This window comes from Erpetoichthys calabaricus, chromosome 5, assembly GCF_900747795.2.
Source record: "Erpetoichthys calabaricus chromosome 5, fErpCal1.3, whole genome shotgun sequence".
NCBI classification, from domain to species: domain Eukaryota; kingdom Metazoa; phylum Chordata; class Cladistia; order Polypteriformes; family Polypteridae; genus Erpetoichthys; species Erpetoichthys calabaricus.
The window spans coordinates 115,001,206-115,023,410 of NC_041398.2; the positions used below are offsets into that span (position 1 = coordinate 115,001,206).

The following is a 22,205-nucleotide window of genomic DNA, read 5'->3' on the forward strand; positions in this document are numbered from 1 at the left end:
CCACCCACCCCGCTTGTATGAAAAAAATGCGCCCGTTCTTTCATCATTTTGTTGCAGCCTATCAAAGACTTGCTGATCATGTTTTCTCGACTCAATATACATTGTCTTTTCACTCAGCGCGAGGGCGCGCATTCATCTCAGATTATTACATCCTGCTAGACTAATCTGCTACATGGCTGCGTTTGAAAAACCGACTTATCCCTGATGAGTTTCACCGGCATTAATGATTAGGAATCTGGTTGGAACAAAACCCTGCATCCACAGGGGTTCACCAGGACCGAGTTTGGGAAACACTGCTGAACACAGACGAAACCGACTCAGGTGAGGAGTGGGGGCGGGCAAAGTAGTTGCAGCTATTGATTATTCAGTGTTGTTTGCCTGGGTGTCTGATCTGCATTGACTGACATGGCTATTTTCTGCGTATCCCATGGTTGTCTTCCGGCAGTGTGAAAAACTCGAGAGACAGGGCGTCCTTGTGTGGTGAGTTGTTGCAGTTTGTGACCACGTCGCCGACATTATCCCAATGTTGACAAACAAAGCCAACAGCCATGTTGCGAAGTTTGAGAGCAACAGTTTCGTCAATGACATTTTTCCAAAAAAAACCCGACTGATAGAAACAAACAGTTTCTGGGCGGGGCTTCATTATTCCTTTCCCATGGTTTTCGATGGTGGACGCGGTCGGGTGTCGTAACCGAAAAGAATAATGAAAAGTCAACGTGGCTCAGAGGTGCATGTGGACTCCTAGCACAGACGAAAGGGACTAACTGGGAGGTCGGTGAGTTTTTGCGTCCGGGCACATGAGTAGGCAGTGTGAATGCCTAGAGAGCGAGGGTAGACACGGGCCGGGGAAAAAGGAGTGTTGGTGGGCAGGGAAACGTCTTCCGTGTTCCTGCAGGACCATCTAAGAAGACGCATGTTTGTCGCGGATGCGGTGGATGCCAGTCAGGGAATAAGGAGTGTTGGTGGGTGGGGAAACGTTTTCCGTGTTCCTGCAGGACCATCTAAGAAGTCGCATGTTTGTCGCGGATGCGAATTGCTGTATGTAGCATGTAAAACAGTTTGCTATGGTGCACGCGGTCGTGCGTCGTAACCGAAAAGTCAACGTGGCTCAGAGGTGCATGTATACTGTTGCTCAGACGAACATAAATGACGGCGTTTTTTCCGAGTTGTCGCGTCCGAGTTGGTGGGCGTGGCTCTGCGAGTTGTCGTCGTATCCAATAGTCTTAGAGTTGGTGGGCGTGGCTCCTTCCTGCGTGCGCCATGGGCGTCTTACTTGTCGGCGGCTTAGTGAATCCACGGCCCTTCCGGCGTGCTTTCGTTTTTTCCGAGTTGTCGCGTCCGAGTTGGTGGGCGTGGCTCTGCGAGTTGTCGTCGTATCCAATAGTCTTAGAGTTGGTGGGCGTGGCTCCTTCCTGCGTGCGCCATGGGCGTCTTACTTGTCGGCGGCTTAGTGAATCCACGGCCCTTCCGGCGTGCTTTCTATGGGTGGCTACTTGTCGGCGGCTTAGTGAATTATATATATAGATGATCAATGATTTTGTCTCTGTTTGTATTGGTAATTACTGGGATTGCATTGCAAGCTTCCTGCTTGTGGATTTGTTGAGCTAAAATCTTATTAGCTTTCTCTCCGTGTTCATAGTAATGATATCTTGATTTAAAAATGAGTTGTTCTGTTTCTTTAGTTGTCAAGAGGTTGAGTTCTGAATGCAGAGCCTGTCTTTTCCTATGAAGTGCTTCATTTGGACACTTGACTTTTCAGAAGTTTTCAATGCTTACTTTCAGAAACAGATTTTGTTTCGGCTTCACATATATAGTGTAGATAAAGTGAGGTAATAACTATTATCCTTGAAATATTAAGCAAGTCAATTTGAATTTTTCTCCATAGTCAACTACTAGCCATGTGCTTGCACTTTATCTGTAGTTACATATTATAAACAGAACAAGGAGTTACAATCTGTTAAACATTCTTTGGTTTTACTGACATGAGAACAGTGGAGTTAAAGACTGTTGCTTTCTGTAGTTTAATGATCTAATCAACATAAAGTCATTCTCAGCAAATAACTGTTAAAACAAACACAGGTTAGGAAAGGTTAATATTACTTTATATTCAAGGACAAAAACGTATCTTTTCTTTCACTTGAGGAAAACAAAAATGGTCAGTTTAATCATTTCTGTAAAATAACAATTTTGCTTTGTCTTTTAAAATCCATTGATTACATTAATAGTTAAACTGTATTATAATGAACCTATAATGATGAACAAATAAAACATCTGAATATTTCTGGATGCAACCCAATATAGGACAATAAGTTAGAAAATGTAAACATGGTGTAACATTCAGGGGTGTTTGTAGTCATAATTAACTGTTCTGAAAAAATGGCAGATATCACATTTTTGTTGATTAAATACTTTTGTAGCACTAAGCCATATTCAGAAATAACCTTGATGATATAATGTAATAACATGTATTAGTAGAGTATATCAAATATATTTTAAAAGCATTTTACAGTGTGATATACTTAAAACCAAGTTTAAATTGGGTTGTGGAGGCTTATATAGTTTTTATTGACATCACTAACTGTGTGTGCATTTCTGCTTGTGATTCAGTAAGTTTCTATTTATATTACTTGTATTTTGTTGTCATCGGGCAGCTATCAAATCTGTAAATGAGGAAAGTATGCAAAATGTTCAAGTTAAAGTAAATTACAAACAATAAGTTATTCAGTAATTGAAGCCATATATAATAATTATAATAAATAGTTTTAAGATGGTTGACTTTGAAAATTCACAAATAGTTTTAAATGGAAGATTTTCAAATTTAAAAACTCTGTACAACTCTATTCAAGATTGTCCAATGAAAACTGAAATTTCTCCACACATTTCCTTGAAGAATAAGAATACCAAACTTCAACAAGTTGTTCCTCTGGGAGCCCGATTGTTTCATTTGGACCAACAGACGGATGTGACAACAACAGTAGGTATTTTTTTGCACCTAAAAAGTAAAGATGTCTTCAAATTTGTTTATCAAACACATTTTTTGGTTTGACACAGATACACACATGCAAATGTGTGTATATTACCTATGTATATCATTTAGCATTATAAAAATTGTGAGGCAGAACCAAACACAGTAAAAGCTGATAAAGTTAGCAACCTGTTTGTGAGATGGTACATTATGACACTCTGACTGTAGTTGACCTGTCTTTGACTTGAATTTACTTCAGTTCGCAATTTTTTTATTTTGTATAGTGTCATTTCAGTACTTCATTTGCATTTGTTTGTGTACCATTCATACTTATTATTTTCATTTAACTGTTTGTCAAATATTATTTTCATTTAATTGTTTGTCAAATTATGTACTTCCTGATTATGATAGTGTTTTATTTTTGTTTGAACACCTAATGTTCATCTGCAGGATCTTAATAACCTACTAAACTTGCATTTTAAACTTCTGCATATCTAAAAATGCCTTTTGTGTCTATAATTGCATCACTGTAAAGATATTCTAGCAAATTCTGTAAGCTAAACTTTATTTTAATACTAGAATCCCTGAAGCTTGCAAAAATATCCGTAATGCCAGTCCCCCTTGAATTCCCTCGCACCTCGTCATCAGTGTCTGTTTTGCAAATGTGTCAATCAGGACTGGCTATTCCACCACAGGCAGCTGAAGACGGACACAAAATTCTCACAGCTGAAGTCTGTGTATCTGGAAGTGAGGTGAGTGGAATTGTACAGGGTAAATAACATATCCTTATTTGAAATACATACATTTCATGCATGTTCTGTGTCTACAATGATCTCTGTAATGTAGGATGACAGGAAATGCGAGGCAAGAAATGTTGAACACAATTAAAACAGAAACTTTTATCATGTAATAGTAATAATGACAAAATGTTAACGTGAGATGTATAATGTGTGAAGACATCCAAACATCAAATAAACACTTTGACAAAAGGTATAACAAAACAAGTGTGCTTTTATTCAAGAATATAACCGAAGAAAAAGAAATTGACTAATTTACATGTTGCTCTTAAAGGTCTGTCGAAAGTTGCAGAGTACAATTGTCTACAAGGGCATTAAGACTTAGACAGATCCATGCCTGTCGCCAACACAGATTCTGGGTTTTGCCAAAAAATGATCCCAGAGAGGTGTTTAAAGGTGATACAGGAACAGTGTGCCAATGCCAATGGAGCGTGACACAGCAGAAGAAACCACTACATCCCCAGGCTTTTCATAAAAGTGAAATAAATTGGCACTGTTCTAAATTTCTATATTAAACATAAAAAATTTACATCAAAACATATTTGGACAAGCTTGCTTAATTACGTTGGACTGATTGGAACACATTTTTCCAAGATGCTTTTTTAAACCTCTTGCTGTAAATACTGTGAAAGTGAACAAAGGGAAACAAAAGAGTGATACTTTCAAACAGTGTGTTTAACTATCCATCCATCCATCCATCCATTGTCTCCCGCTTATCTGAGGTCGGGTCGCGGGGGCAGCAGCTTGACCAGAGATGCCCGCACTTCCCTCTCCCCGGCCACTTCTTCTAGCTCTTCCAGGAGAATCCCAAGGCGTTCCCAGGCCAGTCGAGAGACATAGTCCCTGCAACGTGTCCTGGGTCTTCCCCGGGGCCTCCTCCTGGTTAGACGTGCCCGGAACACCTCACCAGGGAGGCGTCCAGGAGGCATCCTGATCAGATGCCCGAGCCACCTCATCTGACTCCTCTCGATGCGGAGAAGCAGCGGCTCTACTCTGAGCCCCTCCCGGATGACTGAGCTTCTCACCCTATCTTTAAGGGAAAGCCCAGACACCCTGCGGAGGAAACTCATTTCAGCCGCTTGTATTCGCGATCTCGTTCTTTTGGTCACTACCCATAGTTCATGACCATAGGTGAGGGTAGGAACATAGATCGACTGGTAAATTGAGAGCTTCGCCTTGCGGCTCAGCTCCTTTTTCACCACGACAGACCGATGCAGCGCCTGCATTACTGCGGATGCCGCACGATCCGCCTGTCGATCTCACACTCCATTCTTCCCTCACTCGTGAACAAGACCCCGAGATACTTGAACTCCTCCACTTGGGGCAGGATCACGCTACCAACCCTGAGAGGGCACTCCACCCTTTTCCGCTGAGGACCATGGTCTCGGATTTGGAGGTGCTGATTCTCATCCCAGCCGCTTCACACTCGGCTGCGAACCGATCCAGAGAGAGCTGAAGATCACGGGCCTGATGAAGCAAACAGGACAACATCATCTGCAAAAAGCAGTGACCCAATCCTGAGCCCACCAAACTGGACCCCCTCAATGCCCTGGCTGCGCCTAGAAATTCTGTCCATAAAAGTTATGACAGAATCGGTGACAAAGGGCAGCCCTGGCGGAGTCCAACTCTCACTGGAAACGGGTTCGACTTACTGCCGGCAATGCGGACCAGGCTCTGGCACCGATCGTACAGGGACCGAACAGCCCATATCAGGGGGGCCGGTACCCCATACTCTCGGAGTACCCCCCCACAGGATTCCCCGAGGGACACGGTCGAATGCCTTTTCCAAGTCCACAAAACACATGTAGACTGGTTGGGCAAACTCCCCATGCACCCTCCAGGACCTGCTAAGGGTATAGAGCTGGTCCACTGTTCCGCGACCAGGACGAAAAACCACACTGTTCCTCCTGAATCCGAGGCTCGACTATCCAACGGACCCTCCTCTCCAGGACCCCTGAATAGACTTTCCAGGGAGGCTGAGGAGTGTGATCCCTCTGTAGTTGGAACACACCCTCGATCCCCCTTCTTAAAGAGGGGGACTACCACCCCCGGTCTGCCAATCCAGAGGCACTGTCCCTGAGTCCATGCGATGTTGCAGAGGCGTGTCAACCAAGACAGTCCTACAACATCCAGAGCCTTGAGGAACTCCGGGCGTATCTCATCCACCCCCGGGGCCCTGCCACCAAGGAGTTTTTTTGACCACCTCGGTGACCTCAGGTCCCAGAGATGGGGGAGCCCACCTCTGAGTCCCCCAGGCTCTGCTTCCTCATTGGAAGGCATGTTAATGGGATTGAGGAGGTCTTCGAAGTACTCCCCCCCACCGACCCACAACGTCCCAAGTCGAGGTCAGCAGCGCACCATCCCCACCATATACAGTGTTGACACTGCACTGCTTCCCCTTCCTGAGACGCCGGATGGTGGACCGGAATTTCTTCGAAGCCGTCTGAAAGTCGTTCTCCATGGCCTCCCCAAACTCCTCCCACGCCCGAGTTTTTGCCTCAGCAACCACCAAAGCCACATTCCGCTTGGCCTGCCGGTACCTATCAGCTGTCTCCAGGGTCCCACAGGACAAAAGGGTCCTGTAGGACTCCTTCTTCAGCTTGACGGCATCCTTCACCGCCGGTGTCCACCAACGGGTTCGGGGATTGCCGCCACGACAGGCACCGACGACCTTATGGCCACAGCTCCGGTCAGCTGCCTCAACAATGGAGGCACGGAACATGGCCCATTCGGACTCAATGTCCCCCACCTCCCTCGGGATGTGGTCGAAGTTCTGCCGGAGGTGGGAGTTGAAGCTACTTCTGACAGGGGGCTCTGCCAGACGTTCCCAGCAGACCCTCACAACACGTTTGGGCCTACCACGCCTGACCGGTATCCTCCCCCACCATCGAAGCCAACTCACCACCAGGTGGTAATCAGTTGACAGCTCCGCCCCTCTCTTCACCCGAGTGTCCAAGACATGTGGCCGCAAGTCCGACGACACGACCACAAAGTCGATCATCGAACTGAGGCCTAGGGTGCGCTGGTGCCAAGTGCACATATGAACACCCCTATGCTTGAACATGGTGTTCGTTATGGACAATCCGTGACGAGCACAGAAGTCCAATAACAAAACACCGCTCGGATTCAGATCGGGGGGGCCATTCCTCCCAATCACGCCCTTCCAGGTCTCACTGTCATTGCCCACGTGAGCATTGAAGTCTCCAAGCAGAACGTGGGAGTCCCCAGAAGGTATGCCCTCTACCACCCCATCCAGGGACTCCAAAAAGGGTGGGTACTCTGAACTGCTGTTCGGTGCATACGCGCAAACCACAGTTAGGACCCGTCCCCCCACCCGAAGGCGAAGGGAGGCTACCCTCTCGTCCACCGGGGTAAACCCCAATGTACAGGCTCCAAGTCGGGGGGCAATAAGTATACCCACACCCGCTCTGCGCCAGCTTTCTCCTATGAGATTTCAGATAGAGTGAAAGTCTATTTCAACTAGGTTTAATATAAAAAAAACAGTGCAAAGCAATTCTAGAATTTTTTTGTAAAAAGAAGATTATTCACGGATTTTAATAGGCCCTCTAAAACAACATCTCCAGTTGTTTTGCCTCTCTAATCAGGTGTAAAATTATATTTACTTTAAAAATGTAACTAAACATTACAGCCAGTCTGGCATTCATTGAAGAAGAAAAAACAAACAAAACAAAGAAATATATTTCAAAGCCAACAAAAACATACCGAAATCTTTTCAAAGATTGTTGCCTGCTCTTTATTGCTGAGGTTTTCCAAGGTGTCTTTGAAGCTCTAAGCTTGGCTTTTGAGGGATGTAAACCTTTAAAACAATTAAGCACAGATGTAATGTTTTCACACTGCTAAGTAAATATCAGAAGTTATACTTTTGACAATAAAGATGGGTGAATGAAATGACTGTTCACGGTTTAAAGCTGATGACATGAAAAACACTTTCCAGATAACACAAATCTGAAACTATGGACCGATTTATTGAGCTAAACATGAAAGGTGCATATTCTCATTTCCAAAAACATTTCAACAAGTATGACTGTGACAGAAACCAGTGCTCAACATCCTAAACTGAAGTTTGCAAACCTGAACAGGCAGTAAAAATAAAACATTTGAATTCTGGTCATTCTGCAGCAAATTAATTGTATAGCAATAGATAGGAAGAGATCAACTACCCAAAATTGACATTAAAAAGATAAATCAGCCGTTCTGACATAAATATTTGGCAAACAAATAAAGATCTTTTAAATATAGGACAGACATTGGAAGTGCACAATGTAAACAGCTGGATGTACACCAGTCTAACAGCAGCTTTGTGTTTTTGTGAAAAAAAACACTAAAGTTTAGGTTTATTGTCATTTTACATAATGAAATTCTGATTTGCATGTTTCCCACAGAATAGTGAGAGTATACAATATCCACAACAGGCACATAAGGCAAACAATACAAGATCATACATATAAAAATAGGCTCCAGCACCCTTTGACAGGATTAAACAGTCTTAGAAAATGATATGGTACACTACGGTATGGTACATACTGGTAAAAGGCTACATGTCCCTGATTGAGTCACTGACTGACTGACTGTCAATGGGTTCTTGGCTATCTGCAGATAACCTAAGGAAAAAACTATTTTCAGTAATATATCAATCTCTTCGTCATTTCCCTTGTTGTGAACTTATTTATGTTTCAAGTACATAACTATATGCAAAAGCATATTATCAGCACTACATAATTAATATCAAAAATCAAAAAATAATTATCACTATAAAACCATCTCATCATAGAAAAAATATTGTACCACATTATTCGAAAAAAGTAAGATATTTACACTGTTCATTCTTTACTTCTAACAGTCTAAAACAAATTGTGATTTATTTTAAATTATTATCTTGAAGTATAACAATATCTTTTGATTTCCATTGAATTTTCGATTGCTGTCTTCTGTAATTTAATCTGGTGTACATTAAGAATGTCCATTAAGAAATTTGATCTGTTGTGGTCTCTATATATCCTGCATTGCAATTTATTAATAAAACAAGGCTTCAGATAAGAACTTGTTTAATGAAAACATCAAACTGAAAATGTTCTCAATTTTCCTTTACTATTCATTAACTTGCATTGTAAACCATTCATACTGAGACTAGTGTTTTAAACATGTGATGCAGCATATCCCCATCATTTGCTGCAAATCAGAAGGTAAAACACAAAAAAATACTATAAATAAGTAAACAATAAAACACATGCAATACATTATGAGTGGTGATGTGGGTGGGGGAGCTGAGAATCTAAAACAAATGCACAAACGTACCACATCAGACTGAAAAATGATAAATAATTATACCAGAGTTTGATGTAAGACTTCAATTTAGTCCAACATAGTCAATTCAGTGTCTAAGTAATTAGTGCTAATAGGCATGAAAAAACACAGGCTGCTTAAGTTCTGTGAGGAATGATAAATAACATCCAAACTTTTATTCTACCCAAATTTGTATGTTTATTTTCAATTGCAACAGACACTTCATATCAATAAACACATTATTAACATTTTTAGGAGGATATAATTAGAATGTAATTATGAATACATATTAAGAATAACTGTGCTAGAATGTAAAAAGCAGATTCTCTAAATACTGTAATAAGAATAGCCTCTCCAGTAAAAAATGTCATCAAGCAAGAAAAACTAATACTTTTTGAAAATTCCAAATAATTGAACATGTGAAATAAACATTATGAGCCATTAAATTTTTTTTAGCACTTTGCGGTAAAATGTTTCAAAAGCTGGGAAGGTGTTCAAATAAAGGTTAAGAACAGTAATTTCCAAAATATGCACAGCATTTTTTTTACCTTCTAGACTTTCACAAAGTTTGTGCAGACACTGTAAGGGGCAGCTCTCACATTGTTCAGGTTGTGTTCTTGAATTTTGCTGCACAGCAGCAACACTGAATGTCTGCTTCAGAGTCATCATAATTTCATCAACCTCAACAGAAGAAAAAGAAAGATAAAGGTAATTCATCATTATATTGGAGTCTAAGAAAATCTAGGTTTACAATAAATACTAGTAGAATTTAGAGGAAAACAATCCCAAACAACCTCTTAGCAATTCTGATAAATGACTGATGAAACAGAGAGTTTATAAAATATTTATCTTCTATAAACCATTTTACCATTTTAATCCCAAATTAAAATATGTATGGGGAGTGGTGATAACAGGGAGCAAGGTCACACTGTAGCATAGCCAATACATGTAGTTTTCGTAGAGCACTTCCTGTGGTTAGGTTTCATAGAAGCACTACTGGTCAGTTCATAGGTATCTACAATATTTTGGAGTTTTGATAGTGAAATACTGAGATGGGATCCTATGGAAGGCTTGTTAAAATGAGTTCATCGAGGGTGATAGTGGTTTCAGGAAAAATGTATGTATGGTAGAGTCAATGATGGTCTCAAACAATCATTATGATTACTTTACCATTACAACTCAATCAGCACTGTAAAACTCAGTGATACGCCTTCATTAGCAGAATGCTGACACAGCTTTCTTTAAAGCATTTTTTACAATTCCATATGTTAAACATTAATTGATAAATATGTTTTTGTTATACAGATATTAATTTTTGCTTTTAAGAATACCATTGTGAAAAAATAAATGATTATTATTTTTCAATAAACCACAAGTTATTTTTTTATTGAACTTTAATTCTTACCAGTGATTCATTTGTACACTGAAATACATAGCATACAAAATGGCAGTTTCCATTTTCTAAGGGTTCTCTGCAGATAAAGCCAAAATGGTCCACATGTCGTATTCCCTAAAGTAAGCATATAACAGAAGTTTATTTCAGTATGCACTTGTATAGCAAATATAAACAGACCCCAGTGTTTTTACTGCAACTATTCATACACGCTCTACAACAAGCTATATATGTCCTTAAACCCAGCATTTTAACAGAAGAAATGTAAAATGACCAATTGAAAGGAAGACAAAATTCAAATGAGTGAATACTGGAGACATTGTATGTGAGTGGGTAATATTCTAGCATACATGCTTTCTTTTATCTAGGAAGACCAGTTTAAGACTATAGTGAGTTACATCTAACTTATCTTTTATGTAGCAGGCAAAAACCAAAAGCCTCCTAAAAGGTAAAATTATTTAAAAGAATGAATTATTTCACCCCTCCTTTAACCGCCACCTTATCGTGGTGGAGGGGTTTGCGTGTCCCAATTATCCTAGGAGCTCTGTTGTCCGGGGCTTTATGCCCCAGGTAGGGCCACCCAGGGCAAACTGGTCCTAGGTGAGGGATGAGACAAAAAATGGTTAAACAAACCTCCTATGATGAAAAACAATTTTTGGACGGCGTTTTCCCTTGCCCGGACGCGGTGTCACCGGGGCCCCACTCTGAGCCAGGCCTGGAGGTGGGGCTCGATGGCGAGCGCCTGGTGGCCAGGCCTGCACCCATGGGGCTCGGCCGGGCACAGCGCGAAGAGGCAACGTGGGTCCCCCTTCCCATGGGCTCACCACCTATGGGAGGGCCAAGGAGGTCGGGTTGCAGTGTGAGTTGGGTGGTGGCTGAAGGCGGGGACCTTGGCGGTCCGATCCTCGGCTACAGAAGCTGGCTCTTGGGACGTGGAATGTCACCTCTCTGAAGGGGAAGGAGCCTGAGCTAGTGCACGAAGTTGAGAGGTTCCGGCTAGATATAGTTGGACTCACCTCGACGCACAGCTTGGACTCTGGAACCAATCTCCTTGAGAGGGCTGGACTCTGTACCACTCTGGAGTTGCCCCCGGTGAGAGGCGACTCGAGCGGGTGTGGGTATACTTATTGCCCCCGACTTGGAGCCTGTACATTGGGGTTTACCCCAGTGGACGAGAGGGTAGCCTCCCTTCGCCTTCGGGTGGGGGGCGGGTCCTAACTGTTGTTTGTGCGTATGCACCGAACAGCAGTTCGGAGTACCCACCCTTTTTGGAGTCCCTGGAGGGGGTGCTAGAGGCATACCTTCTGGGGACTCCCTCGTTCTGCTGGGGAGACTTCAATGCTCACGTGGGCAATGACAGTGAGACCTGGAAGGGTGTGATTGGGAGGAATGGCCCCCCCGATCTGAACCCGAGCGGTGTTTTGTTATTGGACTTCTGTGCTCGTCACGGATTGTCCATAACGAACACCATGTTCAAGCATAGGGGTGTTCATATGTGCACTTGGCACCAGGACACCCTAGGCCTCAGTTCGATGATCGACTTTGTGGTCGTGTCGTCGGACTTGCGGCCACATGTCTTGGACACTCGGGTGCAGAGAGGGGCGGAGCTGTCAACTGATCACCACCTGGTGGTGAATTGGCTTCGATGGTGGGGAGGATGCCGGTCAGGCGTGGTAGGCCCAAACGTGTTGTGAGGGTCTGCTGGGAACGTCTGCAGAGCCCCCTGTCAGAAGTAGCTTCAACTCTCACCTCCCGGCAGAACTTCGACCACATCCCGAGGGAGGTGGGGGGACATTGAGTCCGAATGGGCCATGTTCCGTTCCTCTATTGTTGAGGCAGCTGACCGGAGCTGTGGCCGTAAGGTGGTCGGTGCCTGCCGTGGCGGCAATCCCCGACCCCGTTGGGGGACACTGGCGGTGAAGGATGCCGCCAAGCTGAAGAAGGAGTCCTACAGGACCCTTTTGTCCTGTGGGACCCTGGAGGCAGCTGATAGGTACCGGCAGGCCAAGCGGAATGCGGCTTTGGTGGTTGCTGCGGCAAAAACTCGGGCGTGGGAGGAGTTTGGGGAGGCCATGGAGAACGACTTTCAGACGGCTTCGAGGAGATTCTGGTCCACCATCCAGCGTCTCAGGAAGGGGAAGCAGTGCGGTGTCAACACTGTATATGGTGGGGATGTGCGCTGCTGACCTCGACTCGGGACGTTGTGGTCAGTGGGGGGAGTACTTCGAAGACCTCCTCAATCCCATTAACATACCTTCCAATGAGGAAGCAGAGCCTGGGGACTCAGAGGTGGGCTCCCCCATCTCTGGGACTGAGGTCACCGAGGTGGTCAAAAAAACTCCTTGGTGGCAGGGCCCCGGGGGTGGATGAGATACGGCCGGAGTTCCTCAAGGCTCTGGATGTTGTAGGACTGTCTTGGTTGACACGCCTCTGCAACATCGCATGGACATCAGGGACAGTGCCTCTGGATTGGCAGACCGGGGTGGTGGTCCCCCTCTTTAAGAAGGGGGATCGGAGGGTGTGTTCCAACTACAGAGGGATCACACTCCTCAGCCTCTCTGGAAAAGTCTATTCAGGGGTCCTGGAGAGGGGGTCCGTCGGATAGTCGAGCCTCGGATTCAGGAGGAACAGTGTGGTTTTCGTCCTGGTCGCGGAACAGTGGACCAGCTCTATACCCTTAGCAGGGTCCTGGAGGGTGCATGGGAGCTTGCCCAACCAGTCTACATGTGTTTTGTGGACTTGGAAAAGGCATTCGACCGTGTCCCTCGGGGAATCCTGTGGGGGGTACTCCAAGAGTATGGGGTACCGGCCCCCCTGATAAGGGCTGTTCGGTCCCCTGTACGATCGGTGCCAGAGCTTGGTCCGCATTGCCGGCATTAAGTCGAACCCGTTTCCAGTGAGAGTTGGACTCCGCCAGGGCTGCCCTTTGTCACCGATTTTGTTCATAACTTTTATGGACAGATTTCTAGGCGCAGCCAGGGCGTTGAGGGGGTCCGGTTTGGTGGGCTCAGGATTGGGTCACTGCTTTTTGCAGATGATGTTGTCCTGTTTGCTTCATCAGGCCGTGATCTTCAGCTCTCTCTGGATCAGTTCGCAGCCGAGTGTGAAGCGGCTGGGATGAGAATCAGCACCTCCAAATCCGAGACCATGGTCCTCAGCCGGAAAAGGGTGGAGTGCCCTCTCAGGGTTGGTAGCGAGATCCTGCCCCAAGTGGAGGAGTTCAAGTACTCGGGTCTTGTTCACGAGTGAGGGAAGAATGGAGTGTGAGATCGGAAGGCGGATGGGAGCGGCATCCGCAGTAATGCGGGGCGCTGCATCGGTCTGTCGTGGTGAAAAAGGAGCTGAGCCGCAAGGCGAAGCTCTCAATTTACAGTCGATCTATGTTCCTACCCTCACCTATGGTCATGAGCTATGGGTAGTGACCGAAAGAACGAGATCGCGAATACAAGCGGCTGAAATGAGTTTCCTCCGCAGGGTGTCTGGCTTTCCCTTAAAGATAGGGTGAGAAGCTCAGTCATCCGGGAGGGGCTCAGAGTAGAGCCGCTGCTCCTCCGCATCGAGAGGAGTCAGATGAGGTGGCTCGGGCATCTGATCAGGATGCCTCCTGGGACGCCTCCCTGGTGAGGTGTTCCGGGCACGTCTAACTGGAGGAGGCCCCGGGGAAGACCCAGGACACGCTGGAGCGACTATGTCTCTCGACTGGCCTGGGAACGCCTTGGGATTCTCCCGGAAGAGCTTAGAAGAAGTGGCCGGGGAGAGGGAAGTCTGGGCATCTCTGCTCAAGCTGCTGCCCCCCGTGACCCGACCTCGGATAAGCGGGAGACAATGGATGGATGGATGGATGAATTATTTTCATTGTAATAGAAATGAGCCAATAAAAACTAGAAAATGCAATTAACTTTAAGCATATAATTGTTTTCATAAATAGTACGTAACATTTGTTATTATGATTAGAGAATATCTGCAAAAATGACAAGTATGCATTCGACAATAAAAAATATCCAATTTGGTTTATTCATTAATTTGTACACTCTAATCAAGCAGTGCAAATACCAGGATTTGATCTCAATGAGTAAGCACCCAGCAGTGCTACTCACAGTAACACTGTGTCATGTATTACTTCGGCAAAAATATCATTGTATATATTAAAGAGTTGTATTTAAAATGCTATCAGAATAATGATATCAAAAGTTGTATGAAAAACATTGAATGACTAGCTTCTATATTAATATCAAAACATCAAACTTCATGTATTAAATAATAATAATACTACATTTTATTTATATAGCGCCTTTCCCATGCTCAAGGCACTTACAGAATATAATAAAGAACGGCAGAATATACAGTATATAGCATTGTACAAACCAGATAAATAATAAAGAAGATTAAGACAGTAAATTCTGAAAAAAAAAGACAACATAATCGATGGTCTCGCCACCACACATACAGGTTACATTGGCATCTTGACAGAGAAGTAAACTGAGAGAAAGGTAATAAAGTCAAGTAGAGCTAAAAGCCTTCCTGAACAGATGAGTTTTGAGTTGTTTTTTAAAAGAATTCATGGAGTCAGCTGACCTGATTTAATTTTGGTAGGTCATTCAGAGTCTGGGCGCTATACAGCTGAAGGCCCTGTCACCCATGGAGTGTAGATTTGTGAGGGGCACAACAAGATTGCCAGAAATCAGAGGACCTTAGTGGGGCGGGCAGGCATATAGTGATGGAGGAGGTCACTGATGTAGTTTGGTGCGAGGTTATTTAAAGCTTTGTAGGTTATTAGTAGGATTTTATATTCGATTCTGTAGGACACAGGGAGCCAGTGAAGACGGAGCAGGATGGGTGTGATGTGCTCGCTGCTGCTGGTTCAAGTAAGGACTCTTGCAGCTGAGTTTTGAATAAGCTGGAGCTGTGATATAAGATTAGAATGGGCACCTGCCAGTAGGGAATTACAATAATCGATGCGGGATGTGATAAAAGCATGGACAAGTTTCTCAGATTAGAGAAGGAGAGGAAGGAGCGAACACGGGATATGTTACGGAGGTGAAATTAAGAAAGTTTCTTAATGTGATTTATGTGGGAGGAATAAGAGAGGGAGGAATCAAAAAAGACACCAAGATTTTTTACAGTAGAGGCAGGTCTGATGAGATCACTGCCAAGATGGACTGGGAAGGAGCTCATTTTATTAAGTTGCATTTTAGTCCAATTTGCAGGAGTTCAGTTTTATTGCAATTTAATTTTAAAGAGTTCTGCTCCATCCAGGTTTTAATTTCACTAAGGCAGGTTGTGAGCTGAGAAAGCTCTGATGAAGTTCCACTTTTAACATTGAAGTAGAGCTGGGTATCATCTGCATAAAAATGATAACCCAATCCATAACTACGGATAATATGGCCAAGGGGAAGCATATAAATACAAGAAAAGCAGAGGACCAAAGACAGAGGCCCTGAGGGACTCCTTGTGTGACTGGCACGGAGTTGGATCTGCTGTTGCCAAGACTAACAAACTCTTGCTATCAGTCAGATAGGACTTGAACCACTGGAGGGCAGTGCCAGAGATACCCAGCATGTTCTCCATTCTGGACAGTAGGATGTCATGTCTGACTGTGTCAAATGCTGCACTGAGGTCTAACAGAATTAATCAAATCATTGGTTACCCGTAGCAGAGCAGTTTCACAGCTGTGCCGCGCCCTGAAAACCAGACTGAAAGGGTTCCATCAAATTATTAGAGGTTAGGTAATTGGTGAGTTGGGAAGCTACAAAACGCTCAAGAACTTTTGACAGGAAAAGTAAGTGAAAGGTAAGGGAGATTGCTATTGTCAAATTGTTTACAGTACTATATACTCTATCAGCAGCTGAGCTTCTAGAACTCTTTAAGGTCTCTAGCTGCAGAAAAAGCAATTACAAGAATAGAATGTGCACATTACTTTACTATTTCATACAAATTTGGGTTTGAACAATGCATTTGTGCTTGCCACAAGTTCATTCCATTAAAAAATTATTATTTTTGGCTGGAGTACTGCTTAATCTGTTCCATACACTGCTACTTGTAGTAATGGACACATAAAAATGTAATTTCATGTGTTCATGCAGAATAGAGATAACAAAGTTCCTAATATATAGGCTTTCAGTGCCGCCAATGCAGAACAACAGCAATTTGAGATGTTTATTAATGACATTTCGATATTGTTTATCTTTATAAACTCAATTACTGCAATTTGATGGAAAGCATCAAACAAGATATTAACAGGCTGATCAAGGACCACATTACTTCTGTCCTACCCTCCTCTTTTGACCCACTCCAATTCGCCTACCGCTCCAACCGTGCCACAGAGGATGCCATATCTATTGCACTCCATTTTTCATTGGAATATCTGGAGAATAGAGACGCTATGGTCCGCATGCTGTTTGTTGATTTTAGTTCGGCTTTTAATACCATCATCCCTCAGAATTTGATCAGCAAACTGGGCCCATTAGGACTGGGCATACCTCTGCAAAACTGGATATTGGACTTTCTAATGGATAGGCCACAGTACGTACGGGTAGGAAAGAATAAATCAGATACCATCTCCTTGAGCACAGGTTCTCCACAGGGGTGTGTTCTAAGTCCCCTCCTCTTCACGCTCATGATCCACGAATGTTGTGCCAAGTTCAGCACAAACCAAATTATTAAGTATGCGGACGACACAACAGTGGTGGGTCTCATTCGAGGTGACGGGGAGGGGGATTACAGAGAGGAGGTGAAGTCATTTGTGGAATGGTGTGATAAAAACAATCTGATACTGAATGTCGAAAAAACAAAAGAACTGGTGATCGACTTCAGGAAGAAACAGCTGATACACATCCCGGTCTACATTAAGAACACTGCTGGAAATTGTGCAGTCTACTAAGTTCCTGGGAGTTAATGTGACGAACAACCTCACCTGGTCCCTGCACACCTCCTCCGTCATCAAGAAAGCTCACCAGCGCTTGATCTTTCTGTGGAGGCTAAAGAGGGCCCATCTCAGTAAGTCAGTCCTCACCACTTTTTACAGAGGGACCATAGAGAGCGTGCTAACCAGCAGCAGCTCTCTGTGCAGGAGAGCTGCAGCGCTTCGGACTGGAAAGCACTGAGGAAAGTGGTGAGGGCTGCGGAGAGGATCATTGGAGCCTCGTTGCCAAATGTACAAGATTTGGCAAAACAACGCTGTCTGGCCAGAGCTGTGCGGATTTCTAGAGACCCTACTTATCCTGCCTCTGAACTCTTTTCCCTCATGCCCTCAAGCAGAAGGTACCGCAGCCTGAAATGTAGAACTACCAGGTTTAAAAAGTTTTTTTCCTACTGCCGTTCGTCTTTTAAATGAAGCATTTTAGTATTTCATTGTATGCTGATTTTAACTATGTGTTTTTATTAATGTCTTGTGCATCGTATTTTCGTTCTGCAGCACATCTTGGATGTTCTGCTGAATGACAAATAAAATTGAATTGAATTGAATTGAGTAATTAGCTGTCTCCAGCTAGCAAATTGCACTTCATTTGTTCAAAATATGGAACAATTTAGAAAACACTTTAAGACAGAAACACGATTGCTTGCTACTCTGTTACAGAACAACTTTGCATTCCAGCCCTTCCTCAGTTACATAGTATTTCTTTCATGGATTAATTAGGTATCTCAACCTTCAGAGATCTATATATTAATAAATAGCTTGGTTGCAAATATGTAATTCCCTCAAAAAAATGTATGCTTCACTTTTCAAGTTAAGAATTTTTTTTAAAAGAAATTTACATAACTTCCGTAATGGTCCATCAATGATCACGCTCAGAAATATTTTAACTAATAATGATGAGAATATTAGTAGCATTTCTAGACTTCATCAACTAATATTTTGTCCCTCTTATGTGTTATTAAATGTAAATTCATGAAGATGGCATCAGGAAGGGCATCCAACCTGAAAACATTTTACACCAACACCTCCTTGATGATGAACAGAGTTTCAAAGAATGGGCAATGTGCCTCCACCTGAGTACCTCAAACAGAAAGAAAAGTAATCCAGCCGGATCACAGGCAGGATACACTCAATGTATGATTTGGTGAAGAGGGAAGTGAAGATGAGGTAATAAGTAAGAAGTATGAAGGAGAGAGTGTAAGGATTCTGACTTGGAGCACTGAAATATGGCAAGAAAATGGTGGATGTATACTGCATACAGGAGACATCCTTAAAATTAAAGGTGCAAGAAATCTTAGTAGGAACGTTGCAAGGTACGTTTTTTTTTCTGGCAGATGAGAATTTATAGCAATGCTGAGTTGGTGTATTTGTGTCTAAAATATGGGCAGACATAATTAGTGGATGTTAAGGGGGTAAATAGCATGTTGTAGTAACTTAAATCACCAAATAATACCTGCAGGCTGACAGAAGCAATGAAGAGAAAGACAAGGTTTGGTACAATTTGATAAAGGTGAAAGCTGAAAAGTAAGCGGAGGTATGTTCAAAGGCCAAAGTTCTGGAAGTTGAGGGGAAAAAAAAGTATAAAAAGTAAATGTGCTAAAACACTGGTAGCAAGAGTGTCATAATCTGGATTTGTCATTTAATTTTTATTCCTTTATCTCTAAAAGTATTTCAAACATTGGAAAAGAGTTTTTGAAAGCCAAGTAATCCAGTGGTTAAGTTTATTTTTTTTATTTCAGTGTATTTTTAATGATGTTAAACATGACATATTTTCTCCTGAAGCACCATCTTTTTCTTATGAGCAATGCCATTTTGGAACCTTTCTGTTAACAGTTGTTATGCTATTGATAATTAGGGTAAACTGGAAGTATGCAACACCTGACATTACCAGGTCAGAGGTATAAGGCCAGTGTTGTGCACTTCCTGGTTGTTTAAGTTTGTGTTATTTTAGAGCGCTATTATTAGATCTTTTGTTTCAACTTTGTTTCTGTTCTTTGCCTACAGATTTCACCCTTCATTTTGGATCTGATTATATGAATAACTTTGGTTATTGATTCCCTAGCAACATTCTCAAATTACAAATTTTGTTTCACATTCTGCCTTTCTTTTTAATACTCTTTTGTCTTTCTTTATTGACTCTTGTTGTTATATTGACCTTGATCTGTCTACTGTGTGATATGTGGCCGGCCGTTCATCCCGGCCAATACTCCCAGGCCGCCAGGTGGAGTCCTCCCTGCAGCATGGAGGTGCCCCGAATGCCAGCAGGGAATTCTGGACAATGCAGTTTTTATCCCCAACCCTGCTGGATGCCGTGGGGGCCGCTAGGGGACGCTGCAGGGAGGAACAAGGATTATTTGCCCTACGCCCCGGAAGTTCATTCAAGTCACATGGACAGGAGGAATGACGTGCTTCCGGGGTGAAGAAGAAAGGATTTTTATCTGACCCGGAAGTGTTCCTAGTCACGTGGACAGAGAGGGCGAAACACTTCCGGGTCAAGGACTATAAAAAGGACTGTGGGAAGACCAGAGCGTGGAGCTGAGCTGGATGGAAGGGTGGCAACGAGTCTGGGAGTGTGGAGAATTGTGATTAGTGTATTGATTATTGATTTTTATATGAATATGTGGAGTGTAGGTGCTTGGTGCACTTTAATATTGTCCAAATAAATAATTATTGGACTTTTACCTGTCCTGAAGAGTGGTCAGAGGGTTCAAGGGGTCGGCAGTGCCTCTATTTGTGCAGTGCAAAGAGCACATCAGGTGTGAATAGGAATTAAATAGGAATTGTTGTTGGACAAAGGGAACTGTGAGACAAAATTAAACACTGCAGTGGAATGTCGAGGTGATATGGAATGGTATAAAGTAATGGCAGGACGTAACAGACCAAGAAATTACGAAATAAAACAACATGACATAAAAGCAGTTGGTAGAGGGACAAGAAGCCAAGAGATAAGAGTTTGCATGCAAAGGAAAGAAAATGTAAAGCAGGTAGCAAAAGATAAGTTTGTTTTAATATCTAGGACAGTAACAGTTGTGATGTCAATACAAGAAAATTGCCTTATACATTTTTAAAGAAGGCATTTGATAGACTGCCATTAGAGATGATGGGCATTAAGAAACTAACAATGACTGGTTAACATATTGATGATGTCAATGAATGGGGAATCACAAACAGCGCTCAGGAAAGGAGATGGCTATGGTAAAACTTTTGAGGTGAAGGAAGGAGTTTCAGCAGGATCCATAATGAGTCTGTTGCTTTTTTAATATTGATGGAAATGATAACCAGAGGAGTGTGTGAAGGATAGCAATAAAGGCTCCTGTATGTCAATGAATGCACTTTGAAAGCAAAAAGTGAAGCAGAAAGGAATGAGACACTACTAAATTGTAATGTTATTTTAGAAGAAAAATGCCTCAAGCAAAAGAAAACCCCCTTGATCAAAATGCATGAAAGACCAAGGTGATGGCTGTAGGCAAAGTGGCAGGAAATGTAGAAAAGACTGATGAGTGCTCATTTTGTATTTATGGTAAACATGCTGGAAGAAACTGAATCAACTGCACAATTTGTGGGCAGTGAATGCATAAGAAGAGAAACTCTACTACTTGGGTGAGATGCTGAGTCTTAATGGAGGTGCAGATATAGCAATGATAATGAAACCGCTAGGTGTGTGAGAGGCTGAGAAGTTCAAATTCCAAGAGTAGTCTCCATTATGATTTCTAAAGTAGATCTCTGACACTGAATTGTAAAGTTTATGAAAGCTATATAAGGAGTAGTATGCTTACAGGAATAATACATGGCAGATGAAAGCAGAACACAAATCGAAATTAGAAAGAATGGAGATGACATTGATTAGATTGGATGCATGGAGTGCCAAGGAGTGTGAAAAAGACAAATGTCTAGTTAACGAGAAAGATATGATGTGCATTTCATTTCCCTAATGCAAAATCAGAAAAAAAACACACTGTGAGGCACAGGAATAGGAATTCAAAGATGTAATCACTGATTGTTTTCAATTCAGCAAAGCCCAGGCAAGAAATTCTAGATTTTCCAGTCTAGATTTAACATTCTGTAATGCTAAAGAGAAAATCCAGAATATAAAAATACTAAAATCAGTAGTATATGGTGATCAAAATATATGTTTCCCAGTGTTTTGCCAGAGTGAATTAGCAAAATGTAAAACAATTACATTTAATTCCAAACTGGCAAAATTTAATTAAATGTGAGAAAGTTTTAAAAATAACTTGGGACAGTCTTCTACATGTGCAGATTGATGTAGAACAATGGAGTTCATTTAAAATTATACTTCATACAATGCAGGATAAGTTTATGAAAGAAAAAAAATAAAAACAATAGGAACTGTAACATCTCCTGCATCAGTAAGGAGTTAAACAGAAATTACTGAGGAAAAAGGTAGCACTATGAAGTTTTTTTAAGATAACTGCCACCACCAATAATCACAGAGCTTATTAACAAAATCAATTTGTGTTAATCTGAAAGTGAAGTTTGCAAGTCAAAAAGAAAAACTCCATTGTAAATATATAAAAATGCAAATATATTCAGTGCAAACATTTCTATGTAAATAAAGTTTGCATTTTAAGCAATCAAAAACAAGCAAATGAAGAGTTAATGCACTAACCTGAGAACAGAACGAGATTTCTTTAAAGCTTTTTTCAATAGCAACTTTTTTGTGTCTGGACTAATCAGATAAATGTGAGCTTGGCTAATCTGCAAAAAAAGCAACAAAAATCAAAATTATCATACACCACTGTAGCTCCACTAAAAATAACGATAATACCAATTTAATTTTAGAACATTCACAGCTGTTTCTTTAATAAG

The 22,205-nt window shown here is 42.5% G+C and overlaps 1 protein-coding gene across 1 annotated transcript in view; it reads right to left on the reverse strand.

The window, feature by feature from the left end:
• Positions 1-22,205, reverse strand: part of tbc1d1 (TBC1 (tre-2/USP6, BUB2, cdc16) domain family, member 1) — a 307,517-nt gene that overhangs the window by 180,038 nt on the left and 105,274 nt on the right. The window contains 6 exon segments of the mRNA XM_051928202.1: positions 7,486-7,539; positions 7,542-7,579; positions 9,615-9,747; positions 10,472-10,576; positions 22,006-22,049; positions 22,052-22,094. Of these exon segments, the coding sequence (XP_051784162.1) occupies positions 7,486-7,539; positions 7,542-7,579; positions 9,615-9,747; positions 10,472-10,576; positions 22,006-22,049; positions 22,052-22,094 (417 nt within the window).